General features: G+C 44.3%; 1 protein-coding gene across 5 annotated transcripts; it reads right to left on the bottom strand.

Moving 5' to 3' along the window:
- Window positions 1-975: 975 nt before the first annotated feature.
- On the bottom strand, window positions 976-23,288 carry ankrd6b (ankyrin repeat domain 6b). 5 transcript variants are annotated; one of them, XM_034528463.1, is made up of 16 exons: window positions 23,176-23,288; window positions 10,801-11,163; window positions 8,045-8,143; window positions 6,920-7,018; window positions 5,795-5,893; window positions 5,561-5,659; window positions 5,369-5,467; window positions 4,872-4,970; window positions 4,720-4,797; window positions 4,465-4,569; window positions 4,123-4,230; window positions 3,882-4,037; window positions 3,621-3,773; window positions 3,018-3,131; window positions 2,517-2,805; window positions 976-2,160 (listed from the first exon to the last, which is right to left on the bottom strand). In XM_034528463.1, exons 2-16 carry the CDS (start codon window positions 10,924-10,926, stop codon window positions 1,601-1,603), a joined length of 2,283 nt encoding a protein of 760 aa, XP_034384354.1. In that variant the 5' UTR covers window positions 10,927-11,163; window positions 23,176-23,288; the 3' UTR covers window positions 976-1,600. The 5 variants fall into 5 exon arrangements, with proteins under 5 accessions (XP_034384354.1, XP_034384355.1, XP_034384353.1 ...); XM_034528464.1 differs by having other exon boundaries at window positions 2,517-2,802; XM_034528460.1 differs by lacking the exon at window positions 23,176-23,288 and adding an exon at window positions 7,652-7,928 and having other exon boundaries at window positions 1,056-2,160; window positions 10,801-10,896.
- Between the last annotated feature and the right edge of the window lie 1,917 nt (window positions 23,289-25,205).

Here is a 25,205-nt window from a genome sequence, read left to right as displayed (position 1 = left end):
AGGAAAAGGCAGATATCATACTATTGATGTAAGTTTACAAGTCAAACACCCATTTTGTGTTTTCATACAAAGAGTTTGAAATGCATCTATAAAAAAAATAACTGAGGGCAATAACAACATTGACCCCAATTTATTTTATTTTATTTTTTTCTCTGCATTGGCAAGTTAGTTTAAATGTATTTTGCCATTTCTATATTGACAATTTATTAAATTGTACATGTGCCATTGTTGAATAATAAGTTTCACCTGAAGCTTTCTTCTTTTAAATAACTAATTGTCTCAGTTGTTAAGTGAACGTGTTCTTTGAGAATAATCTGTTGGTTTTGTAACTACAGAACAAACTAGCTGACAACTTGTAAATGTAGTTTTTAAATGTGTTGTAGCAGTGTTTCCCCACAGGAGGGCAGCAGAGGACTGGTGACACACTGCTCCCTTCAGGGGCTGTAGGAAATACAATGCTTTTACTTTGTGCTGTCCATTTCGAAGCTCATTCATAAAACAAGGTAACTACTTGTTTTACTTGTACAAGAAGAAAGACTGCTGCATATTAAGAATATAATAACTAAGTATTGTTGTAACCTTGAGTGTCCACTAGGTGGCACTGAGATTTAAAATTGCCAGTTAAGATTTATAACCTATATTATTTTGACCATTCAAGCTAATTTGGTCTTAAATGAAGCTTGATGATGTGAAGCAGCTTTAAGACGTTTAGTACCAGACTTCTGTTTATGAAATGAGTTTTCTGTGTTCAGATACCAGAGATCAAAGGAATCCTTTTTTTTTATATATAAAAATGTTTTGCGTCCGAGTGCAGCATTCATATGTAAAACTACCCACATGTGAGGCGACGGTCACGACATCAAACACAACTTCAACGTCTCCCAGTCAGCTACTGGGAGACGTTGGCAGACTGGTGTCTGTTCAACTGTTCGGTTGTTTCTTTTCCTTTCATCTTTTTGTTTGTAAAACCTCAGAAAAGTTTTATATTTTATTAAAAGCAGCAAATCCTCACATTAAAAAGGGAATTGCAATCAGGCTTTATGGTGTTTTTGCTTTAAAAACAGACAAACATCAACTCATTTGTTATTAATCCTCTAGTCGTAGAAATCCTCCAGTTTATAACATCCCTTTTTTTTTTTAAAGTCAATATAAAAAGTTTAGTCATCAACTGAAAGGATTTAAAACAAAAAATACCTCTTAAATGCCAACTTGTAACATTATATATTGTTATTTTTACATATTAATTTCTTATAAGCTTACAAAATAATATTTAAACAATGTTGAAGGAAGTGTGTGTGTGTGTGTGTATTAACTATTCTATGGGCAGCCTAAAAATAAAAATCAGATATTTATACTGGAAACAAACAAACAACAACCTTTAGGGCTTTAAATACAGTGTCAGTTTAGTTCCATTCTCATAAATAACAAAATCGGTTCCTCATCACAAACATGCAGATACAACACAGCTTATGTTCCTGTAACTCCCATCGACAGCGTGCAGGTGCACTTTCACACCTTTCTTCTCCTGGTGGTGCACAAAGTCATGTTCAGAGTGCGGCCGGGCTTCCTGCGTGTGTGTGTGTGTGTGTGTGTGTGTGTGTCAGTGGTCGTCGTGCCTGTTAGTCCTGAGCATACGCAGCTCGTCCTCCAGGTGCATGACCCGCTCCACCAGCGCGGCCCGGTCGGCCTGGGCCTTCTGGTCGGCATGCCAACGAGCCTCCTGCACCTTCCTCTCGTACCAGCGCTCCATCTGCGCCGACACCGCCTCGAAGAAGTACTGGGTCACCTCCTGGGCGTGCATGTTGTCCCTCTCCAGAGTCCTGACCGCCCCCGTGGGCCCCCTGGACTTAGTCCTGCCCTGCTTCTTGTGGTGGTTCCCTCTGTCCCGCCCGCGATCCCGGTCTCTGGGCCCGGCTTCGGTTCTGCTGCAGCGGCGTCGCTCTGCGGCCGGAGACAGGCTGCCGGATCGGTAATTCCTGCCCCCCCTCGCCCCCCCGTACTCCGCGTCCTGCAGGTCCAGGTCCTGGTTCTGGTCCTGGTTCTCCCGCTGGGTGTCGGCGCAGATCCCGAGACGCTCCTTGGGCCGGACCACCTGGACAGACGACGGGGGGCTCTTTGCGACCCGAGGAGCGGTGACCTCATTGTGAGCCTTATCGCCGTCTGGTAAGAGTTCAGAAAAGATCCAACGAGAGCTTTTAGTCATATTTTAAATTATTATTTATTATTATACAGTATTATAACCCTCTGAACCTGAAGCAGTTTCTTACTTACTGTCGATTTTAAATGAGAAATGAACGATAAAAAGTTTAAGCTGCGCGTTTGACGCACATGATGTGTTCAAGGATCGTCGGAAAGATGGAAATCTGACAATTTTGACAGTTTTCACTAACGGTGTAGTTTTACCACCGTGCACACAAGTCATCAGCTTCAGGACAGAATACGATGTTGTTAAAGGGCGTTTGAACAAGTGAAATAATTATAAACAAAGCATTGAGGTGCATCTGTGAGCCTTTTACCTGGAGAGCTCTCCACATTAACCACAAAGTAGTGGTTGGCTGAGCCGCCCTCCCCCCGGCTGGAGTCCGGTAGGGCGGCGCTGTTGTGGCGCTCCAGGCACTGGGAGCTGCCTCCCTCGCCAGTGGGCAGTGCGGTGAAGCCGGCGCCGTCGACTTCGTTCAGGCCCTCGGCCACAGAGGAGGAGGAGCGCCGCAGCTCGGCGCCGCCGGGGTCTCCCGCGAATCGAAGGTCCATGTTGTGCAGCTTGGACAGACACCAGCTCTTCAGCTCACTGACCAGGGACGCCTGCTGAAACCAACCACACACACACACACACACACCAGTTTATACTGGTTTATGTCAGAGTTCATACTGGTTCGGTGGGACGACGTAAAACCACCAGAACGAAGACGGCGCTCTACAACTGTTCCACGGAGCTGTAAACGCACCGTGTTGAGAGCGCCGACGCCTCAGTGATGACCTCATCAGCTGCAGAGCCTGTGATTGGTCGTCAGGGTTACCTGTCTCTTCTCCGCTTCCAGCCTCTCCTGCAGGGCCCGCTGCTCGATCCTCTGCAGACACTCGGTCCTCTCGGCCGACACTCGCTCCACCGTCATCTTGTCGAGAGCTCGGATCTGACGGGGAAAAAACCCACGAGTCGTGAGCGCAACTAGAGCCGTTAGCATGTGGCCGTTAGCAGGCGGCCCGTAGCATGTGGCCGTTAGCAGGCAGCCCGTAGCATGTGGCCTGTAGCATGTGGCCGTTAGCAGGCGGCCCGTAGCATGTGGCCGTTAGCAGGCGGCCCATAGCATGTGGCAGTTAGCATGTGGCATGTAGCCGTTAGCAGGCGGCCCGTAGCATGTGGCCTGTAGCATGTGGCCGTTAGCAGGCGTCCCATAGAATGTAGCTGTTAGCATGTGGCCGTTAGCAGGCGGCTCATAGCATGTAGACGCTAGAAGGCTGCCCGTAGAATGTAGTTGTTAGCAGGCGGCCCATAGCATGTAGCCGTTAGCAGGTGGCCCGTAGCATGTGGCCATTAGCAGGCGGCCTGTAGCAGGCGTCCCATAGAATGTAGCCGTTAGCATGTAGCCGTTAGCATGTGGCCCGTAGCATGTGGCCGTTACCTGGTGTTTGTTCTTGCGGTCCAGCTGGCCCATCTTGCTGTTCATCAGGTCTTGGACGGTGTGGATTTCAGTCTTCATCTCCTCCTTGGTGGCCTCCAGCTGGTTCTCCAGTTTACTGATGAGAGGTTCGCAGCGGCAGCCGTTCAGAGGAGCCTGAAACACGAACACAACGGATACGAGGCGTAAGTGACGACGGCCAATCGATGGCGGCCTCAAAGATCATCACAACCGGGCGGGTTCTTCGAGCGCGCGGCCCCTCACCTGCATGACCTTGCCGTCCTTGCCGCGGTACAGCGTGTAGAGCTGATAGGCTTTGTAGTTGTGCGGAGGGACGTCGGCTCCTCGCGGTTTGCATCTCCTCTTGTGAGCGGCGGCGGCGGCGGCGTCTCTGCGGCGGAGCGGCTCGGACAAAGACGGCTGAAACGCCAACAGAGGGATGATTACTCCGTCTCAGAAAAAAAGGGGCAGCGCTCTTCTACCGGAGGAGACTTGGAGGACCTACTTTCTGTTTCTGCTTCTTGTTCCTTTCCGTCTCGGCGTTGGTCTCGGTGGCCTCGGCGTGTTTGCAGGCAGCTCGGTCGCTGCTCTGCGTGTCATCTGCAGCGCTGTCCTGCAAAAAAAATCACTTGTATGGATTACTAATTATTGTTGCTCTACAAGTACAGGTCCATCTACCATAACATAAAGTAGTAAAGGAGGTTAACTTTAGAGCAGGAGGGGAGGATTTAAAAACTCTTCAGTGAAATCTTCTCCAGGGATCAGCGCTCTGTTTTTGACCTTTTGACCTTTGTACTTCACTACTTGAAGCTTCATGATGGCCTTATGAATATCGCTCTGTTCTTACCTTACAGGGCAGCATCTCATCTCTGGGCACAGACTGAGCTCTGCCCTCCGCCTTCAGCTTGTCTCTCCTCTTCCTCGCAGTCCTGCCTCGCACAAAACTCTGCACCTGCACAACAGAAGGACTGAAATCACTGCTAGAACTACCATGTGTGCTTAGCTATTATATATAATATTGTAATTATATATAATAATATATATATATATTATATATTAATTAATGTTTACAGCTGCCTTTGCCGGTGAGAATGGGAGTTACCTGGGGAGCTTTGGTCAATAGAAGAGCCACGTCTGGGTTGTTGTGTTCTCTGGCTTGGTCAAGAGCCGTCTGACCTGCCTACACACACACACGGTGTTAATTACAAACACTTCTGAGCATCAACGATGTGGAAAGAGGCTTCGGGAACTCACATTGTTGCAGATGTTGCTGTCTGCTCCGGCTTCCAGCAGCAGACGTACCGACTTCTTATGATTCAGAGCAGCAGCCACGTGCAGCGGCGTGTCCCCAGCCTACACACACACACACACACACACACACACAAACACACAGTGACAAGCGTGTCAAAACAAATACAGCGCAGTGTTGAGAAGCCAACATTAGACTTCCTTGGCGCGCAACATTATATTTTAACTTGACAAACATCAAGTATGTAACTGATGGCACAATTAAGTAATTCTATATTTTTCGCCAATGAATACGTCTTTATTGGTCTTGAAAAATTAGGGCAGATTTTTAAAAAAGATGGTATTTTGAGCCATTATTAATCAATAAACATCGTAAAATAATTATTATTAACCAGAATTGATGCGTTTCATCGCAGTGGAGTCGTGTCATTGAGTGTACAGCTTACAGCGTGTTTTACTCTTTAAAACGTATAATATAATAATAATATATTGTGGAAGCTCACCAGGTTTTTCTCTGACACGGAGCAAAAGGCTCCCAGCAGGATGCGGATCACGGCCACGTGGTTGTAGCGGGACGCCACGTGCAGACACGTGTCCCCCGCCTGGAAAATAAGATTTAGCAATGTTGCAAAAAAAAAAAAAAAGAAATAATAATGAATTGATTTGAAAGATGTGTCACAGCAAGAATGACTCACGTGGTTCTTGTTGTCGGGCCTGGAGCCTCCGAGCAGCAGCACCTTGCAGCTCTGAGCGTGAGCGTTCTGACAGGCCAGGTGGAGAGCCGTGTTTCCTGCCTGGAGACAAGACGAGCGGCCATCTTTTATTTGTGCTCACGACCAGCTACATTTACATTCGGCATTGTATGCAGCCGTCCCGCCATTTAAAAAAACGGGGGAAGCAGTGAACCGCCGCTGGAGGAAATCGCTGACCTTGTTCTTGGCGTGCGCGTTGGCTCCGGCCTTCACCAGCACCTTCACCGACTGGCTGAAGCCGTGCCAGGACACCTCGTGGAGCGCCGCGTTGCCGTCCTGACGGGACAACAAAATAAGCCTTCAGGACACTCCCACTCATGTAACTCGAGATTTTTAGGGAACCCGTGAAGGATTACGTTGGTACACTAACGAGTCGCGTCACACTTGCCTCTGCGAATGCGCCCTTTGAGCATCTTTTGAGGCATTAAATACACTTGAAACTTGGGAAATTAGGGATAAAAGTGTGACTTTAAGGCTTTTTTTTGGGGGGGGGGGGCAAATCCAGGTTGATTTAATGAATGGACAGCAAAAATAAATACATAGAAGGAATTTTTTTGCGAACCCCATTTGGCGGTTGTTTGATTCCATTTCTCCGGCCGGCCGCTCAAAAAAGGATTTAAAGTGGTGGAGACGCCTACGTCGTTACCGCGGCAACGCATGTCTGGACGCAAAGAATCCGGTCTAAATCACAGAAATAACAGCCGGATAAAGTCCCGGTAATATAAACACCTCGCGGTACATTGATATGTTAATACGTCCTGGAAAGATGTGATGTGACGTAATGACGTCTCACTTGTTTGCATTTCAGAGAGATCGTCCCAAAATGAGCCAACTGTAAAGGATCTCTGTGGGAAAAAGGGGCTTAATCAGAGCATGCATGGTAATACTGGTTGGATTATTTTGATCCACTAGGACACCATTAAAGGTTTTAAAGTGAGGTACTTATCCTTAGTCAGGGTATTATTACTACTTACAGTAGAAACAGAGCAGAGCAACGTACTGCTGTGGGCGGGGGCAGCAACAAAAAAACAGCCAAAGATATTCTTACTGCTTTAACTTGCCGTCAGATATATGTATTTATATATTTTTACTGCTTATTTGGAATATTTTTATTGCTTTAACTTGCCAGCACGGAGAGTTTTTGTTAATCCACCCGACTCTACTTTTCATGAGGGACTAAAAGCTGATTACAGGCCCGCTGGTTCCTCTATGATTATCAGATGCCTAAATGCAGTCATTATTCTGGCTGTGTGTGTGTGTGTGTGTGTGTGTGTGTGTGTGTGTGTGTGTGTGTGTGTGCACCTTGTCCTGTCTGTCCAGTGCACACCCTTCCTGGATGAGAGCGCTGATGACGTCGCTGTTTCCCACCACGGCGGCTCGCTGTAACGCCGTCTGCTCCCCCTGCCAATGGACACACACACACACACACACACACACACACACACACACACACACACACACACACACACACACACACACACACACACACACACACACACACACACACACACACACACACACACACACACACACACACACACACACACACACACACACTGACTCAATATATGTGGCTAGAAACACTCCTAACCAGCATCCATAGAAGGAAAAAATAAACATTTCCATCATCAGAACTTTGTGTCCGGGTCATTTTTTTATTAACACAAAGACGGACGAAGATGTTTGTACGTCGGCGCATAAAAAGCTGGAGTCCAGCGTGGTTTGCGTAACCGTGACAACGGTGACATACAGACCCCAGGTTGAAGAAAAAAATACAAATAATTAAAGATTAAGCTCACATTTATGCTCGGCACACAAAGCAGATTAGTGGAGAGGTTTGACGTGAGAGAGCGCTGGAAGGAGGAGGAGGAGGAGGAGGAGGAGGAGGAGGAGGGAGAAGAAGAGGAGGAGGGTCACTCCAAGCTCAGAGATAAGAAGCAGCAGCGGAGGAGGAGTTTGTTCAGGGAAGGAAGGAAGGATTGAGGGGGGGGGGGGTAGATTTCTGCTGGCTCAGTGGGAGCAGTTTTGGCTAACCTCCTTCACTCTCCCTGATCCTCCAGGCTCTTTCCCAGCCCTCCTCCACTGTCTTCTCTCCTCCTCCTGCTCCTCCTCCAGTCTGCACCTCCTGCTCCCTCCGGTCCTGGAGGACGCACTGCAGCCTGTTGCGGAGCTCATCGACCACAGAGAGTGAATTCGGCAACAGACATCTGGCCTTTCGCTATCGGTGAGGAAGGGGGACTTGCATCCTGAGGGAAACCCCACGAGTGGACAGTCCAACGGGTCCCACTCAAGGCCGCTGGAGGTCATTAGACTACCGTTATGTTTAAAAAAGGTTAGAAAAAAAAGAGCTAAGCAACGCGCTGGTAACGACCAATCAGGACCGCGGGGTGCGAGAGCTGGGAGGTGGAAACGCGGAGCTCTACTCACGTCGTCTTGGATGTCGAGGTCACAGCCGGCTTTGAGGAGGATACGCACGACCTCGATGTGACCTTTGTGGGCGGCCAAGTGAAGGGGGCTCCTGCCATACTGTGGACACAAGAACAAACACACAAGGGCCCGGTGAACAAAACATTAAAAGCACACACACACACGTGAGTAACGGAGGTCAACAAACGCGTAACTAATCTGTTAAAGAGGATCAGCTGTATCCTGGGATCTGTGGGCGGGGCCTGAGGCGGAAAGGCTACTTAACTTTGGTGGCGTTGTTAAATTCACCGATTTGTGTGATTTTATGTGTAATTGTCTCAATTGTAAACGGCGTATTTAATTTAAATGGGTTTTCTGGGTTTTCTGTTTTATTTCATTGCAAACTGAACATACTTATAAAGACACACACACGTACACAAACACACACGTACATATAAAGACACACGTACACAAACACACACGTACTTATAAAGACACACACACACATATAAAGACACACACATACATATAAAGACACACACGTACATTTAAACACAAATAAACACACACACACATATAAACACACACATGTACAAAACACACGTACTTATAAAGACACACATGTAAACAAACACACACGTACATATAAAGAAACACACTTACATTTAAACACACACACACACACGCGTGTATCTTAAAGTGACTGTAGCATCGTGTGGTTCACGTGGAACAACAAGGGGAACTTCCTTCCTACACACACACACACTAACACACACACACTAACACACACACAGTGTAATTACATAAAGCTCTCACATCCAACACAACAAACCGCGTGGAGCAGAATGACGGAGCAGGAAGTCGACGCGCAGGTAAACAAACGCGTGATCCAGGAGATCTCCATTAATCTGTCAGTTTTACTGAGTGGACGCCGTTTAATTACACATCCCGTTCCCACACAACATCACGCCCACGGTATCGCCGCGGCGCTTTGTTTGGGCGCGGCTCCGCTCGGCTCGGCGTGTACGCGGCGCTCACATTACACTTGGAGAGGAGCCACCTCGGAGCTCAGGTAGACAGCCAGAGGGAGCCCTGTTGTCTCCGCGCTCTCGTACAGTTATAATACTCTTTATTTATTTACTTTATCTGTTTGGCTGTTCTTGTGCTAATGAAAACATTTAAAAGACTCTCAATGAATCTTAAATCCTACTAAAGTACACTAAACGGCGTTCATCTTTTGTATTGATGATTAAAACCAGACAGGAAATGCAGGTAAGTGGTCCAACAGGTCTCTGAAACCTGTGATATATATATAAATCTGTTTCTTATATATATATACACACACACATGTAAAAAATATAACAATTACAATTATGTCCAGTGCTGAAACAATTAGTCAATTAATAGATCAAGTTAATCTGCACATACTTTGACAAATGAATAATTGTTTCAGTTGTTTTTCCAGGTATAAAATGCCAAACATAGAAGGATTTGGTATCATTGTAAACCGAATGTCAGACCAACACACACACTGGATGCATTCCTCCCGGCTGTAATGATCGAGACTCTAAACCATCATCTCCTCACTCCCCAGCTCATCCTCTCTTTCCTTCTCCCCTCCCTCTTTTCATCCCCCTTTCCTTCTGAATCCATTCATCCGCCGGCCTCCTGAACACGATTCCTCCATTCCGTTTCCTGAGGAATGTTCCGTATGAAACTCTGCCCCCTTTATCCAGGATTAAGTGTTCACGACGGCACGCTGCCAAAAAAAAATTAAAAAAATACAGCCGAGAGCGAGAGCAGCCGCACGTCGTCACGTTGTTGTTGTTGTTGTTGTTGTTACGACATGAAGTCACAACACAATCATCCAGGATAACAAGGGCTCACACATGTGCTTTCAAAATCATTTTCTAAAACACAAGAAACCTAACCTGACGATGGCGAACGATGAAGATGATGAAGCTCCACCTACATGCGGCCTGATAACCTTAATGTCTTCAGTTTGTTACACAGATGAAGGCCGACGACAGATTTGTTTTGTTGAAATTAATTATTTAGCTTCTTGTTAAATAAACAGCGGAGTAGAACCTTGGTGGTTAAAAAGAAAAAAGGAGACGCCTTCTTTTGTTCATCGCGGCCTGAAATCAAAAGACACAAAACACAAAAACGAGGATGGTCTCCTCGGGGTTTTTATTCCTCCGCCAACCGGTCAAGTTTAGTAAAATAAATCGTCAGAAATGTTATCGCCCCAATTTTTTAAATTTTTAAATCAGTCCATTCTTGAGTCAAAGTGGACGTTAATTCAAAAATTTGAAGAAATTCTCTCACAGCGTTCGTGTTCGCTGGAACGGGACGGACGCATACAGCAAAGCCTCAGGCTGTGTGTGTGTGTGTGTGTGTGTGTGTGTGTGTGTGTGTGTGTCATCTGGCCGCGTAACAGCTCAGCTGGGTGCTTACAGCCATCGATGGGGGGGGTGACTCTTATTATTATAAGTTATTAATATTACTGCTCTCATTATATGTAACATTTCTGTCAGATGGATTAACTGTTGTAACTAATTATATATATATATTTTTTTTTAGTCCATCCTCTGAGTGCGATCCCTTCTCTGTTTTTAATGGGGGAGTTTCTCCTTTTCCGATGCGATGTGAGGTTCAAGGACAGAGGAAGCTCCTTTTGTTTGATCAGCGTGGTTTTCATCTGTCGAGCACACAGCTGGACAGGAAGTCGGTAACCTGTAGTTTATGAAGATGAATAAACTCGTGAATGAGGTTACCTTGGTGACGGCTACTTTGGCGCCCTTGTTGATGAGCTGCACCACGTTGTCGGCTTGGCCCTTGTGCGACGCTACGAGGAGGCGCTCGGAGAGCGCGAGGACCTCAGCCGCATCCCGCTGGCTCATGGAGAGCAGGGCGGGCGCCGCCCGCCGGTCACGGGTCGGTCACGGGGGCTCCGGGTGGCGTGGAGAGGCAGCTGTGGCGTTTCGCTCCTGCGGGATCCGTCTAACTCATGGCGAGCGCCGCCGCTGCAGACGGAGGCGTCGAACAGACGCGGAGCCGGAGAGGCTGCCAGTGCTGCTGCTGCTTCTTGCTTTATGAACTCCACACACTGCCAGGCGGCCTCCTCTTCATCCTCTCTGCTGCTGGGAAGAGAACAGGAAACACACGGAGTGAGAGCACGCCGGTGTGTCGGCAAACAGGAAGACGGGAGGAATCGGCCCACATCCCTTCTGACACATGGGAGCTGCAAACGATCTGCAACGAGGGTCAGAACGTTGAATGCTGCTGCACCAATAATACCAATAATACCAATACTAGCAGTAGTACTAATAGTACTAGTAGTAGTATTTAATTCAACTATCACAAACAATTAAAAGGAGTGTAGCCTCGATACGATCCAGTACACATTATGACTGAAAAGGCTCAAAATGTTGACATGTGTATTTAATTTACCCTCAAGAAAAGAAAAATAAATATATGTAACCCACAACAATAGCTTTATAAACCATTCTTTTGGAGACTGAAAAGGGAGTTAAACATCCTTACATTTATGTGAACGTTGTTCCATAATTCAACCCTGACAATGGAAACAATCCCCTTTCTTTTGTTCTTTTTATAGTAAAAATGACTCAAATGATATTAACACATGTAATAAATAAAATAAAACTTGGCACAGTGTGGCAGTGACTTTTGTTTTGATTGTAAAACGAGACGTAAAGGAACAGTTTAAGAACACAGTGGTGGAACCACAAAGAAGGTTTAAGGTAGGTAAACAATCAAATGCGTCGCGGCAAAGGGAACAAAAAATCTACTGGTTTTGTGTGCATGCTGGTTACATGTGTTTCAATGTATTATAATGTGTTAATAAAACTGGTGTACCTGAATACGTCTCAACTGCATAACTCGGGTGTGTACGTACGTTAAGCTGAGGCCATTTCATTGTGAGGGAGAGCTTCTCCGACTTGACCTCACTGTATAAAATGACCTCTCGTGACCTCTAGGATAATCACGGCCTTGAGGAAAACTTTACAACCACTTAGTGGCCACAGAGGGCATTCAGAGGCTACATGGCGTCCTCGGGTGTAATGACAAGAGAACACAACTGTTTATAAAATAAATTAAAGACTCAGGGTACATTCGGAGTGGCATATCTTAATCTATAAAACACAGACAGGTGACTGTCAACTTTTATTTCCCTCCAGGTGAGTCCGGAGTCATAAAACCAGCAGGTAAATGTCGTGAGTGAAACCAGACGCTCTGGACGTGTCCGGACAAGTGCGTTCATTACAGGGTTCGGAGCCTTTTATGAACTTCTTCTCTTCTGGTAAAACATTTGTTTACGACCCCGCGAGGCGTTTATTGGCTGTGAAAACAAGAACTAAAGCAAAACACAACACAACACAACACACACACAACTCATTTTGTAAACATATTTACGTTTAAAGTATGCCATCATTTATTTGGGGTTTCGTCGTCTTACTGAATGTATAAATTCAGTTTTTGCTTGTATTTCACACGAATGCTCGGCTGCAGAGATGCACTATTTTCAGCCGTGAGTCCTTTCATCACAGCCCCCCCACACACACACACACACTCTTGGTCAAGGTTCTCACAGTCTCGTGTTCATCCAATAGTCGCCCTCAATAAACTGGATTAATGTTGGCGTGTGAAGCCCAGGTCAGATTAATAAAGTGATCCCTGCATGCGCCTCTGATCCCCCTCTGTGGACCGCATGACTCAAAGGGTTTCTGATGTGCCCCCTTGAGGGAGATCAATCACAACTATTCTGGAGCTGAATTCAACCTTATTTAAATCTTGCTCCTTATTGTTTCTTGGTTTAAAAAAAAAAAAAAAAAAAACTCCCCTTAAGTTTTAGATAAAAAAAAGTGCACTTTAACCTGGTAATTAAGGGATTTTGCACGTCAAACGACACACGAAGGTGATAAAAAGCGGTGCGAGCCGAAGGAGGCGGTTAAGGGGATTAGGACTCCGTTGCCATTGGCCGAACGTACGAGCCGGTAACCGGAGAACCGACACAGGGAGAGAGAGAGAGAGAATGTTTCATCTCAACACTGATTGTACTGTGAAGAGGAAGAAGCGCGCCCCGGAGCCTAATCTGTGATGACAGTCCCTCTAATGACAGTGTGTTTCATTACCGGAAACACGGGGCGAGGCGACGCGCTACAGATGACTTCGACGGGGAGCGAGTCGCAGCGCCGCGGGAAGAAAAAACCACACGTCTGAATCCAGAGAGAAGCGGATTACTTCCGAGACATTAGAGCTTCATCCCAACTCAACCGTGACACACGGTTCCTCAGCCAAATCACTTCTACTGGAGTGGAGTTTCAAACCCACGTTTTAAAAAGGCCTTTAATGCGTTAACATTTAGTTTTATTTATGAGTTAACAGGGTTGATTTTTCAGGAGCTATCCAACTGCGTGTAATGGACATACAATGAAAGTAGTGCGGGGAATGAAAAGGAGTAACACAAGTCACAGAGCCCCCTCCATGTCGGTGTGCAAAATACGTGCACGTAATGCAGACGCTCACTGAAAGCTCCGAAAAAAACCAACTCAAGTAAATCGCGCAAAGAAAAGATCCATAAACGGTGTGTAAAAGGCCTTAAACGACAGTGAAGACGCAGGAAAAGAAAAAAAAACACCCTGAAAAAAACCTTGCGATCGGAGGTCAATTCACTCGAGCTGAAAAGGGGATGCTGAAGCACTATGGTAACGAGTGAATGGCTCCCTCCTGCCAGCTGAAACACAGAATAAGATTAAGGAGGGGGGGGGGGTTCTCTCCCCGACTGCATTCCAGTAGATCCTCCAGAAGATCCTGTTCAGTCCGAGACCCCGCGCACACAAAGCAGGCCTGGCGGTCGCGGCGAGGCTCCTCGCTCGCAGCTAGGCAACGGGGGCTTTTGTGCTAACGCTTTTTTATTTTTTTTTGTTCTTTTTTTTGGGAGCTCATGTGGACTCCCGTTAGAGGACAAGAAATGCCGAGCCCTCTCTTTTCACACGGCCCTGGAGAATACTTATTTAAACCTGAAGGGAAAACTTCTCATGCAGACTCACTGCTTACTATCCGGGTTGTTTACTCCTAAAAGATTGTTTTCTGATATATGTTGGGGGGGGGGGGGGGGGATGTATTAGGAGAGGAGCTGTGTTGCATGAATGGAGGACGGGGTTACTCGTCCACCATGTCTTTATCACCTTTCCCTGGAGGGAGAAGTTCGGGTCAGTCTGAGGTCAACAGCCTGGGGAGTTTGACCTCATTGGAATACATGCAGCCCCTTCAATGTTGTGCAATTTAACGTTAGACAACCAAGAATGTGACAATTGTCTTCAACGGCTAATCTAAAGTCTCGATGTCGCAATACTGCAAAATTCCACGATTCTCGATACCGGTAAGAAAACAACACACAAAACACTTCGAGCTGATGTTAAAACAGGTTGTTGTTTTTTTAAATCGCTGTGAAAACAACCGGATTTATTTCAAGTTTCTCACAAAAAAAAAAAAAAAAAAAAAAAAAAAAACGTACATTTTGACGATTACGTTTGAACGCATCGTGATAACGGTTATAATTAATCTTCGTCCCAATAAAAAGTTTTACCAAATAGAGCTTGAACACATCACTCAATGCGACCCTCAAGTGTCACTTCTGGTGTAAAAAATGCAAGATGGCGACGGCAAAATATGAAACTCAAGGCTGCAAAACCAATTTCCACTTCTCAAATATATACTCTACGGGTAAGAAAGTATATTTATGGTTTGGAAACTTCCGATTCCCACAGATTGCCGCAATCAGGGTTCAAAACGTCAAACTTTTCATTAAAAAAAAAGGGGTGTGACAACATGACCCACTGCTCTACCTCACTCCCACAACCAGACAACCCATAACACAAATACAGTGTGCAAATAAGCCTCTCCGTTTGTTTGAACTATATTTTATTGCGGGTAGCTCCTCCTGTTTGGGTCAAAGACATCTTCTCCGACGGCGGACATGTTGAATCTTGCTGTCCAGAAAGAGTGACGGGCTTCATCCACAGGAACAGCTGTGATGGGATCTAACACAAAGTATTCGGGCTCCTCCAAGTTTTATTGATGATACTTTAATAATAATAATGCATTTTATTTGTAAAGCTACAGAGCCAGAAGATAGTTAAAAACAAAATTATGTAAATATAAAATAAATAATAGCTGACTTATGTGCACCGCCGGGCTTTTAGTTTCTTTAAAAACATATTTAATTAATCAACTAACCTGCTATAACCCTGCAGCGGCGCTTGATAAGTCCTAAAACACACGAGTCAGCATTTCTGCACTCAAAGTCAACGGGTTAGATGTCTGAAATAAGACGTGTGGTTGACACAAGCTTCGGAAATGTTAACGTTTTGTTCTACGATATATATATAAAATCTATAGCCCCAACGTTCGATATTTACTTATAATAATAATAAATAAATAATAGAAGTTGTCTTGTTGAACAAGTCCCATAAACCTGTGTTTTACAGAGCGTTTCCAGAGGTTGGGACAACAAACGTACGTCATCCATGCAGCTTTGTATTTATTGTTGACGCGGTAAGACAAACACACTCTTTGGCGGGGTGACGTTTCACAGGTGTGCCGGCTAAACAAACAAAACAACAACAGCCCTGAATTACACCTTTCAAACCGGTGCTTAACCGATGAGCAACACCTTCTTCTTCGGGCTCGTGAGGCAGCGCTGAAGTCAGTGTCGCCTAGTAGCCGTCAACGCGGTAACCGTGACAACCGTGCATCCTTTTAAGACCTTGGGAAAGCAGCAGTCTATGTCCAAAGTATGCCGGGAATGTAAGCGCCTGTCAACATATCCTACAGCAGCACATTTAAAAGGTTTCATCAAAGTTTAGTGGGTGTGAAGATTTCAGGTCTGACAACAAGGAAGTGATGTGACCCGTTCGCTGACCCCGAAAGAAAAAGGGATAAGATAAGCTGTGTTGCATTTTTCATCTTCTTCTGCTTTCCATTAGTTACTCCCACAAAAACGTTGGCTTGTGATAACAGGTTTTAGATTACGGTCTACAAATGATTATCTGAAGAGGGAGTGGGGGTGGGGGGTTGTCTACTCTACCACCCACTTTGACAGTTGACCAGCAATACGTGAAATGTCATATTCTGTGCAGGCGGCAACCTCCGGGTCTGAAGAGTTTTAAAGTGTTTAAAAGCTGCATTATCTCTCCTGACCACCAGGGGGCGACTCCTCTGGTTGTATAGAAGTCTATGCTTCATGTGTTGAAGCTGCATTCTCTCTCCTGACCACCAAGGGGCGACTCCTCTGGTTGTATAGAAGTCTATGCAAAGGGTGATTTCAAGGTGACTACCTCCACTTCTTACTTTAATTCTGTGGTAAAAACCCAACCTAGCAGGTGACTTATTGGGGGAGGAGGAGCTGCTTAAAGAAATAAATGCTCATATTAGGCTTTTAGACTTCCCTCAGAAACAAGCCTGAGCTTCTCATGTTACATCATATGTTTTTCACTAATCTATTAAAACACTCATCACACTTTAAGCAGCTTTGAAGCAGTTCATGCTTAAAGATATGTACAATAATTCCCAGAGGGGTCTCACTACATACCAAAACTCTACAAGGTCAAATCCCAGCAGATGCAGCTCGATAAAGAATTAACATCCACTGCACTGTGACTCCGTGTGAGGAAGAAAACATTAAAAACTGAATCTGTACTACCTTTGTGTAATGAAGCAGAGCGTGAACGCACTAAAATTAACTTCAGCGCCGCCCGCAGTACATTCTCTATTATGTGGGTCATCTGTTCCCTCTGTTTGTTTGAGCACTCACATTAAAGTACTGCATGAGCTTTTTAAAAAAAAAACCACACAGATACACTCCATTTCCTCTGATGCAGCCACATCTCATATCTTATAGACCCCCTTTTTCTGTGAGTAAACACGAGGACGAATACACAAAACACAGCAGGAGTGACGTACGGGAGACATCTTCACAAAAAGCCTATTCATGTACAACCTGCCTCCAACATGAGTAACCTTTTTTTTTTTTTTTAACCACTAAAGAATTTAAACAAAGTGCACAGGAGCGAGTTCTACCTTTGAAATATTTGCGGAGGTAAGCGCAACAAGCTAGTACTGTGAAGGTTAAAAATATCCAAAAGAACCGGTATTCCTTGTTTTCGGGTGTTTTCTCTCACCACATCACGAAAAACAAACCAGCTTCCCCTAGACTGCTCTTAACAGTGCAGCTATTTTCCCAGCAGAAGGCCCCCCCATCATACTGTAGATGTGAGGGATCAGTGACATGACGATTTAGTGCGTGTGTGTGAAAAGCAAGTGGTCCCCCCCCCCCCCCCCCCCCCACCACATCAACCCACCGTTGGATTTCACTCAGAACTCAGCCATCTGTCTTTCCTGCACCAGTCGTGGACGTAGAGCCAAAAACCAGATTAAAACAATACTTTGACCCACTCCCCTAATCCCAAGATCTGTTTCAGTACCAGCTCGCTGCAGCACAGAGGCCAAGAGATTCTGTGCTGATTGAAGCATTGATCGTGGACAAAATGAGACACGAGTAGCGCAGAATACAGGACAAATATTTACGTGTGTCGAGAGAAGCCCATCAGGTAAGATGGCATTACATTCGTACGTAGTGCAAGGGTGTCCTTCCTTGTCCCGCCCTCCTGCGCTGTGATTGGCTGGCAGGCCTACTCACGGCCTCGACTGTTGGGCTCACGGGAGAAGTTGGCCTTCAGGTGTTTATTCTAACCGTAACCAACCAGGTTTGTTTGGCAGAGGAAGACTACTCTCACAAGTCCTCAATGTATGTTACCAGAGGAGCATGAAAGAGTAATTAGCAATTAGCTCATTTTCTGTCACCTGTGGAGCACAAAAGCATGGTGGAAATAACAAGCTAGCTAATTAGCCAGCTCCCAAATTAGTGAAATGTCACAACTTAATCCATATTCAAAGACTCTTGTCCATGCTCTTATTTCTGCGTAGGAAAGCACATCGCTATCGACAGATAATCCACAAATCAGAATGTAGTAGTACCAGCTAGTACTAGCCAAACACAGCCCAGTAGTACCGGCTAGTACTAGCCAAACACAGCCCAGTAGTACCAGCTAGTACTAGCCAAACATAGCCCAGTAGTACCAGCTATTACTAGCCAAACACAGTCCAGTAGTACCAGCTAGTACTAGCCAAAGACAGCCCAGTAGTACCGGCTAGTACTAGCCAAACACAGCCCAGTAGTACTAGCTAGTACCCTGCCAAACACAGCCCACTAGTACCGGCTAGTACCTGCCAAACACAGCCCAGTAGTACCTGCTAGTACTAGCCAAACAAAGCCCAGTAGTACTTGCTAGTAACCGCCAAACACAGCCCAGTAGTACTAGCTAGTACCCTGCCAAACACAGCCCAGTAGTACTGGCTAGTACCTGCCAAACACAGCCCAGTAGTACCGGCTAGTACTAGCCAAACAAAGCCCAGTAGTACCGGCTAGTAACTGCCAAACACAGCCCAGTAGTACCGGCTAGTACTAGCCAAACACAGCCCAGTAGTACTAGCTAGTACCCTGCCAAACACAGCCCAGTAGTACCGGCTAGTACCTGCCAAACACAGCCCAGTAGTACTGGCTAGTACCTGCCAAACACAGCCCAGTAGTACCGGCTAGTACCCGCCAAAGATTCAACGATTCAAACGGGACATCGCTCGCTATTAACTACCATACATCTTTTTTTAATGAATGGGGCGGGACTTTGCCTCTATATATTATCTGTTTAATCACTGGCCAACATTTGTGACACACTGTTGGCTAATCCTCAGGTCACTGCTGGAGATAAACCTTCCGTCAGTGTCATGTGACAGCTGTTACAGATGTGATGGCCATCTTAATAAATAGTACAGAGGCCAACCTAAACATTAGACTAAAAATAACAGCACAGCGTGCCTTTTAGTACAACTCCGCTGTACGGCACAGGACATTTAAATTACTTTGAAAAATCAGGGCTTATGGTTTCACTAATATAAAATCAGAATTATGAAAATTATTGGCAAAATATGTGTGAACATACAAGGAATTTGACTATTGTTTTTACATCCCTCTTAATGTTATTACATAGAAATCAAAATAACAGCTTGGGACGAGGGGAATAAAGCTTGGTGGATAAAAGCGGGGACTGTTATGTACATAAGTAGACAAAAAAAATATTTAAATATAAATATTACACCAATGTCCAACAATAGAATCAGAATCAAACCGCCTATATGCACGTCAAGTGTTCTGGAATGTAGTGTAATTGAAGTATAATTGTTAACCCCACAACAAACCAATAAAACCTGTGTTTGAAAGAAGTTTCCTAGTTCCTTTCTCACCCTTCACACACTCTCAAAAGGAGTATGTGTAAAGTTGGCCTTGTAACGCGAAAAGTTCCCACGGGAACTCTGTGTGGCGTCTGCAGGACGGCGTTGTTTAGGCGTTGTTTAGGCGTTGTTTGGGCGTTGTTTGTATACAACGAGAACATCTTATCAACGCTGCTCTACAATATGAAAGTGACCCCGTGTTCTTCGCCGTCCTTCCTTCCTTTTGGTTCTCTTCATCTGCAGAAAACCGCTGCAAAGACGAACGAACTGCAAAATTCTGTAAATTATATTGAAATGGAACTATCGTTTCTCACAATTTCTTGGAAAAAGATTCTGACTTAAATGCACGTAATTTAATTCTGCTACTCGATCAAAACAATAACAAGTAGTTCATTTATCCAGTTAAAGTATATATATATATATAATTTAAAAAGCATGTATTAAAAAATGTGGTTTAAAAAAGAATAAAGATTATATATTTAGATTGTCATTTTTTTATTTGCGATATCAAGGCCTTTATTTTTTATAGAATAAAACAAGAAATGCAACTAAAGTCTCATCTAACTTGTATGAGCCAAATATTCTTTATTTTCTCAGTGCTTTTTCGTCTTTGATGTTATGCTCTATACACAAATCAGACACAAGTATCTGAGCATCACTACAAACCATATCTCACACATACATTTCCACTTGCTTGAATATGCATGCGTTGCAGTGCGACGGGATTAACGGACGCAGCTGCACAACAAAGAAGAAGAAGAAGAAGAAGAAGAAGAAGCCTGCTAAAAATGCCTCAGAGTTTGAAGACCCCTTTTTTGCCAGTCTGGTCGCAGTAATCGCCTCCTGGGCCCGGCTTCATTGTCCGGGAGCGGCGAGCAGAAAAGGCCCCTTGTGCTCCTCAGAGAGATGCCGCTACCCTTTTAGCATTTACAATGAGGTCACCGCCCGTTACCACAACAACCACGCAACACCACATGCGGCAACGTCAAGGGGACAACCTCACACTTGCCCCATCCCACTCTGTTGGAAGTCTAATTTGGCAATCGTAAGCATCCGTAACGTATACCGAAAGGAATAATGGTAATATTGGTAATAATAGCAATGACATGCACAAATTAGGAGGAGGTGAAGCTGCCTCCTCTCCAGCTGGAGAGAGCCGAGTGTCAGCTGTTTGGCAAAGAAAACAATGGTTTCAAGCTACTAAATAAAAAGGGTTAAGTGGGATTTAGAGGCCTCGGCAATGCAGAAGAACAAAGATTCAAGCTCCTTTTCTTTTTACCAGGGAGCTACTCTCTTCAATGCACGAGTGCTGATCCCAGGATCAACAATCATACTGCCACTTAAACTGGATTTATAATTCTAAAAATTAAAAAATAAAAAAGGTGTAAATCTGATTCCAGAGTGATATCATCTCTTCAAACCACAGCATTAATATCCCTACAGAAACTAAAGCAATCCCGGGAATTAGCAGATCTCAGCAGCTTTGCTTGCGCCCCATAACAAATGCTCACATTAGGCTCCATCTCACCATCTGACAAGACAAATCTAATCACCGCCTCTCGTCCAGTGTCGAGTTTCTGGAGCTTGTAAACCCCCCCACCCACCCTGTGGCCAATTAAGGCTCATTATGTGCCCATTATACACCTGGTGACCTCTGACCTCGTCAGCACTGGGCCGTGCTAATCAGCTCCCCGGGGACCCGAGCAGACGGACAGACGGGTTAAGGCTGCTCGTACTCGCAACTGCGAGGGAGAATACAACATTTTTTTAAATGTTTTTTTGTAAAAAAATTCAGATTGGTAAAATCGTGTCAGTCCATAGAGGACGATCTATTTCTCGGCGCCAAAAATCACACATTTGGAAATGATAAAGACCGGAGATTTAACTGCCATTATTACCATTTATGTCACTATTTGTTTACGTTGCTATTTCACCGGCTTATTTTCAAAGAATATTGTTTCTATTGGGATCGCTGTTTGGGGCAATTTTCACCAAGATGTTTTTTTTAACCGCTTAAAAGATTTAAAGGTTTAAGGCGATGTTGTTGTGGCTGTTTGTGTTCAAGTGGACCCATTCCCCCTCAGTTCACCTGGGTGTTTATTCGTGTTTTATCATGTGTATTTACACCTGCGTGTCTACACTTTGTGTGCGTGCTTATTTTGTACATTGTTGTGTATTTTGTCCACGTTTGCCAGTGGATTTGATTGCTGATGTTTACTGAGGTGCAATAAAAAAAGGCGAATAAATCCATCAGTAACAAGATAGCCACTGTGTTGTGTATTTCCTGGAGGGTTTTACCACATAGAAAAGTGGAATAAAGAGGAATCGGGGTTACCGGATGAATCATTAGTGTAACTTAATCTCATGTGAATTCAATAGCTTTTCACGGTCCAGTTTCTGTTGCTTTTTGACACAGTTTTGTTCAGTTCAGTACAACAACAAAAAAAGTATTGGACAACAAAGTATTACAACTTAACGTAAAGACATACTCCTTGCTGTGGGCAGTATATTATCATGGTAATCATCAAACTACTATCCCATTCAAATAAATGTGCCTTTTCATCACTACGAGCTCACAACAGCCACGTCTTCCTTCCTTCGGGGTATGAATTGATGTATTGTGCCGAGGTAATATCATTAGAACACATTACTGCACAGCCTTTCCTAATAAGCTCATATCTTACACTGTTAAATACCCTCAATGTGAACCCTTATAGAATTAAATATTTAGGTTAAGCCTTAAGCTGCAGAGAAGATTTCACTTAAGCCTACTTTATTTCACATTTCTGGGGTATTTCTTTGCAGCCTAATTTGCCTCAGATATTGCACATGCATCCAGTGGCCTGATTAATTTAGTAATTACTAATTTATTCTTGTATCTTACATATACACTTGGTTGCACTGAACCCATCTGAGATCAGACCAAAGTGATGCATTTTGTAAGAATATTATGCAGTAACATCAGTAACTCCCTGTTGTGGATTTATTATTATTATAATGAGAACACTGAGGGGATATCTTGGAGATGTCATTCAACCGTGAACAGCACAGACACGTAAATAATACACTTTCTTGAGGGATGCCTGAGAGGCATTTCAAATAAATAAATAAATAAATAAATATATATATATATATATATATATATATATATATATATATATATACACACACACATATATATATATATATATATACACACACATATATATATATATATATATATATATATATATATATATATATATATATATATACACACACACACACACACACATATATATATATACACACACATATATATATATATATATATGTCTTATAGTGACTTTATTTATTTATTTTAAAATGTTAAAATGTCGTAAATTTTTATATATATATAAAAAAAATTTACGAAGGGATTAAAAAGGGATCTCTAGGGACGTACCCCAACATTTTAAAATAAATAAATAAAGTCACTATAAGACTTGGCATTTACTCACCAGAGAGGTTAACAAGTTGGCGCAACCAGTATCGCCTCGTACAGGTGGAGAAGGGACACTTTCAGGTCTCCATTTACGACCAAAGCGAGCGTAATGGCACGAGCCGTAACCGTTGGAACGTTAACGGTTATTTGAATACGGCGCAGTGATTTGGCTCGAGGCTCGTAAACTCGCGTACGCAGCACACAAAAAAAACACGCCGCGTAAAACCTTGATATTTAAAGAGGAAAACCACGACGAAGAATAAAACAACATTAACGTTAATAAAAATGTTTTACAAAAAAAAAAAAGGAGACTTACTTTGGAGAGAAAGCGTCCGCTGGAGCGTCGTGGACTCTCGGACGGAGACTGGAGCGTTTCAGCTAGTCCCGACCGCCTCGCGAGCTGCACGTTGAGTGAGAGGGAACCACACAGTGAAGCTACTACACACGGCCGCTCGCGCCGCCTCCCTCCCTCTCCCCGTCGGGCTATTTGCATGTCAACAGACCCGCTGACGGACTCCCGTCGACGGGGGCGAAACGAAGAGGAAGAAGACTTTTCTCCTCAAATTAAGTGAATTCCCCGGTCCCGAAAACGCCCCCTTTCCTCCGGTATCTGACTCGGCTTCAGAGCCTCAAATAAACTTGTGATAACCCATAATATAACAACTCGGTTGATTCTTTAAAAGAGATCCCAGTGAATTAAAAGTCAATGGAATCTACTATGTGATAAGTACGTTTGTTTAAGTATAGCTAAACAGCTTGAAAAAAAAACACGGTTTTCGTTACCTGTTAGTTTCGTTAGTCTGACAGACATTTATTTCTATAGTCCGTCATTTTTATTTCTACAGTAGCCCAGAACGGACAAATGACAGATCGTGCATCTCGCGTTTTTCGCATTATTGCATCAGGTGATTCTGCAACTTGCATTGTCTCTCCTGACCACCAGGGGGCGACTCCTCTGGTTGTATAGAAGTCTATGCTTCATGTGTTAAAGCTGCATTCTCTCTCCTGACCACCAGGGGGCGACTCCTCTGGTTGTATAGAAGTATATGCTTCATGTGTTAAAGCTGCATTCTCTCTCCTGACCACCAGGGGGCGACTCTTCTGGTTGTATAGAAGTCTATGCTTCATGTGTTAAAGCTGCATTCTCTCTCCTGACCACCACGGGGCGACTCCTCTGGTTGTATAGAAGTATATGCTTCATGTGTTAAAGCTGCATTATCTCTCCTGACCACCAGGGGGCGACTCTTCTGGTTGTATAGAAGTCTATGCTTCATGTGTTAAAGCTGCATTCTCTCTCCTGACCACCAGGGGGCGACTCCTCTGGTTGTATAGAAGTATATGCTTCTATACAGGTCTTATTTTCATAGACTTCTATACAAATAGGCTTGTGAGTCGCCCCCTGCTGGCTACTAGAAATAATGCAGGTTTAAGGCGCTTAATAACGTCCTTAACTGAGTGAAATGAAACTCAGCGGCAGCCACGATAAGAGCAGGTGGAGTTCTCTAAAGGATAAGAAAAGGTGCTTCAATGGGTTCCTAAGGGGACACGTTGAAGAACCCCATACGGTTCTAGTTAGCGCCTTTATTTCACAAGTAACACTAAAGAAATAGATCCCGTTGCCAAAGAAGTATCTGAAAGAGGCTCTTTGAAGCGACGCCATATTTTGCCGTGCTGTCAATCACGTGAACAGCTGTCAGCTGCAAAACGGTGACATCATAACGAGTCCCAACAGAGACCAGAGTGGGGCCCCCGTCCTGGAGAAGACCCGGAGCTTTCACCCCTCTCCTTCTTTGTGCTCTTCCTCCTCTGCTGTCAACCTGAGACAATATCTCCAAAAGAATGGAAGCCAGGTATCCAGATATGGAGCTGATCCAAAGGTGCGTCGCACTCACCCGAGGGCTCGTTCTGATCTACCCACAATGCTTAGAGCCACGGGAAGGTGCTGCCCGGTGTAGATTTCACCGTGAGAGGGTGAAGGATGATGAGAGTAGGGGAAGATCCACAGCTCTGTGATAACTACGGAGGCCCGGAGGTGCCATAATTACAGATTGTCACTGTGCGAATTAGCAAAGTATCGTCACTTTTTGGGGTTTTGTGATATTTTTAATGATGAATTTTCACATTCTGTCAAGAGAAAATGAATAACATCACACGTGTAATTTAATTCATGGCACAATTCAAAAAAAGTCTCGTCACAATCAGTTCAAACTCTATTTTATTTATTTGTTGATCCATTTCATTTGTTTTAATATGTTTGTGTTTTACTGTAATGGTAAGGAAATTATATATACATATATATATATATATATATATATATATATATGTATATATATAAAATAAATAAAT

This window comes from Cyclopterus lumpus, chromosome 24, assembly GCF_009769545.1.
Source record: "Cyclopterus lumpus isolate fCycLum1 chromosome 24, fCycLum1.pri, whole genome shotgun sequence".
Taxonomy (NCBI): Eukaryota; Metazoa; Chordata; class Actinopteri; order Perciformes; family Cyclopteridae; genus Cyclopterus; species Cyclopterus lumpus.
Note: the sequence above shows the minus strand (reverse complement) of the source record. Positions and strands in the feature narration are given on the sequence as shown.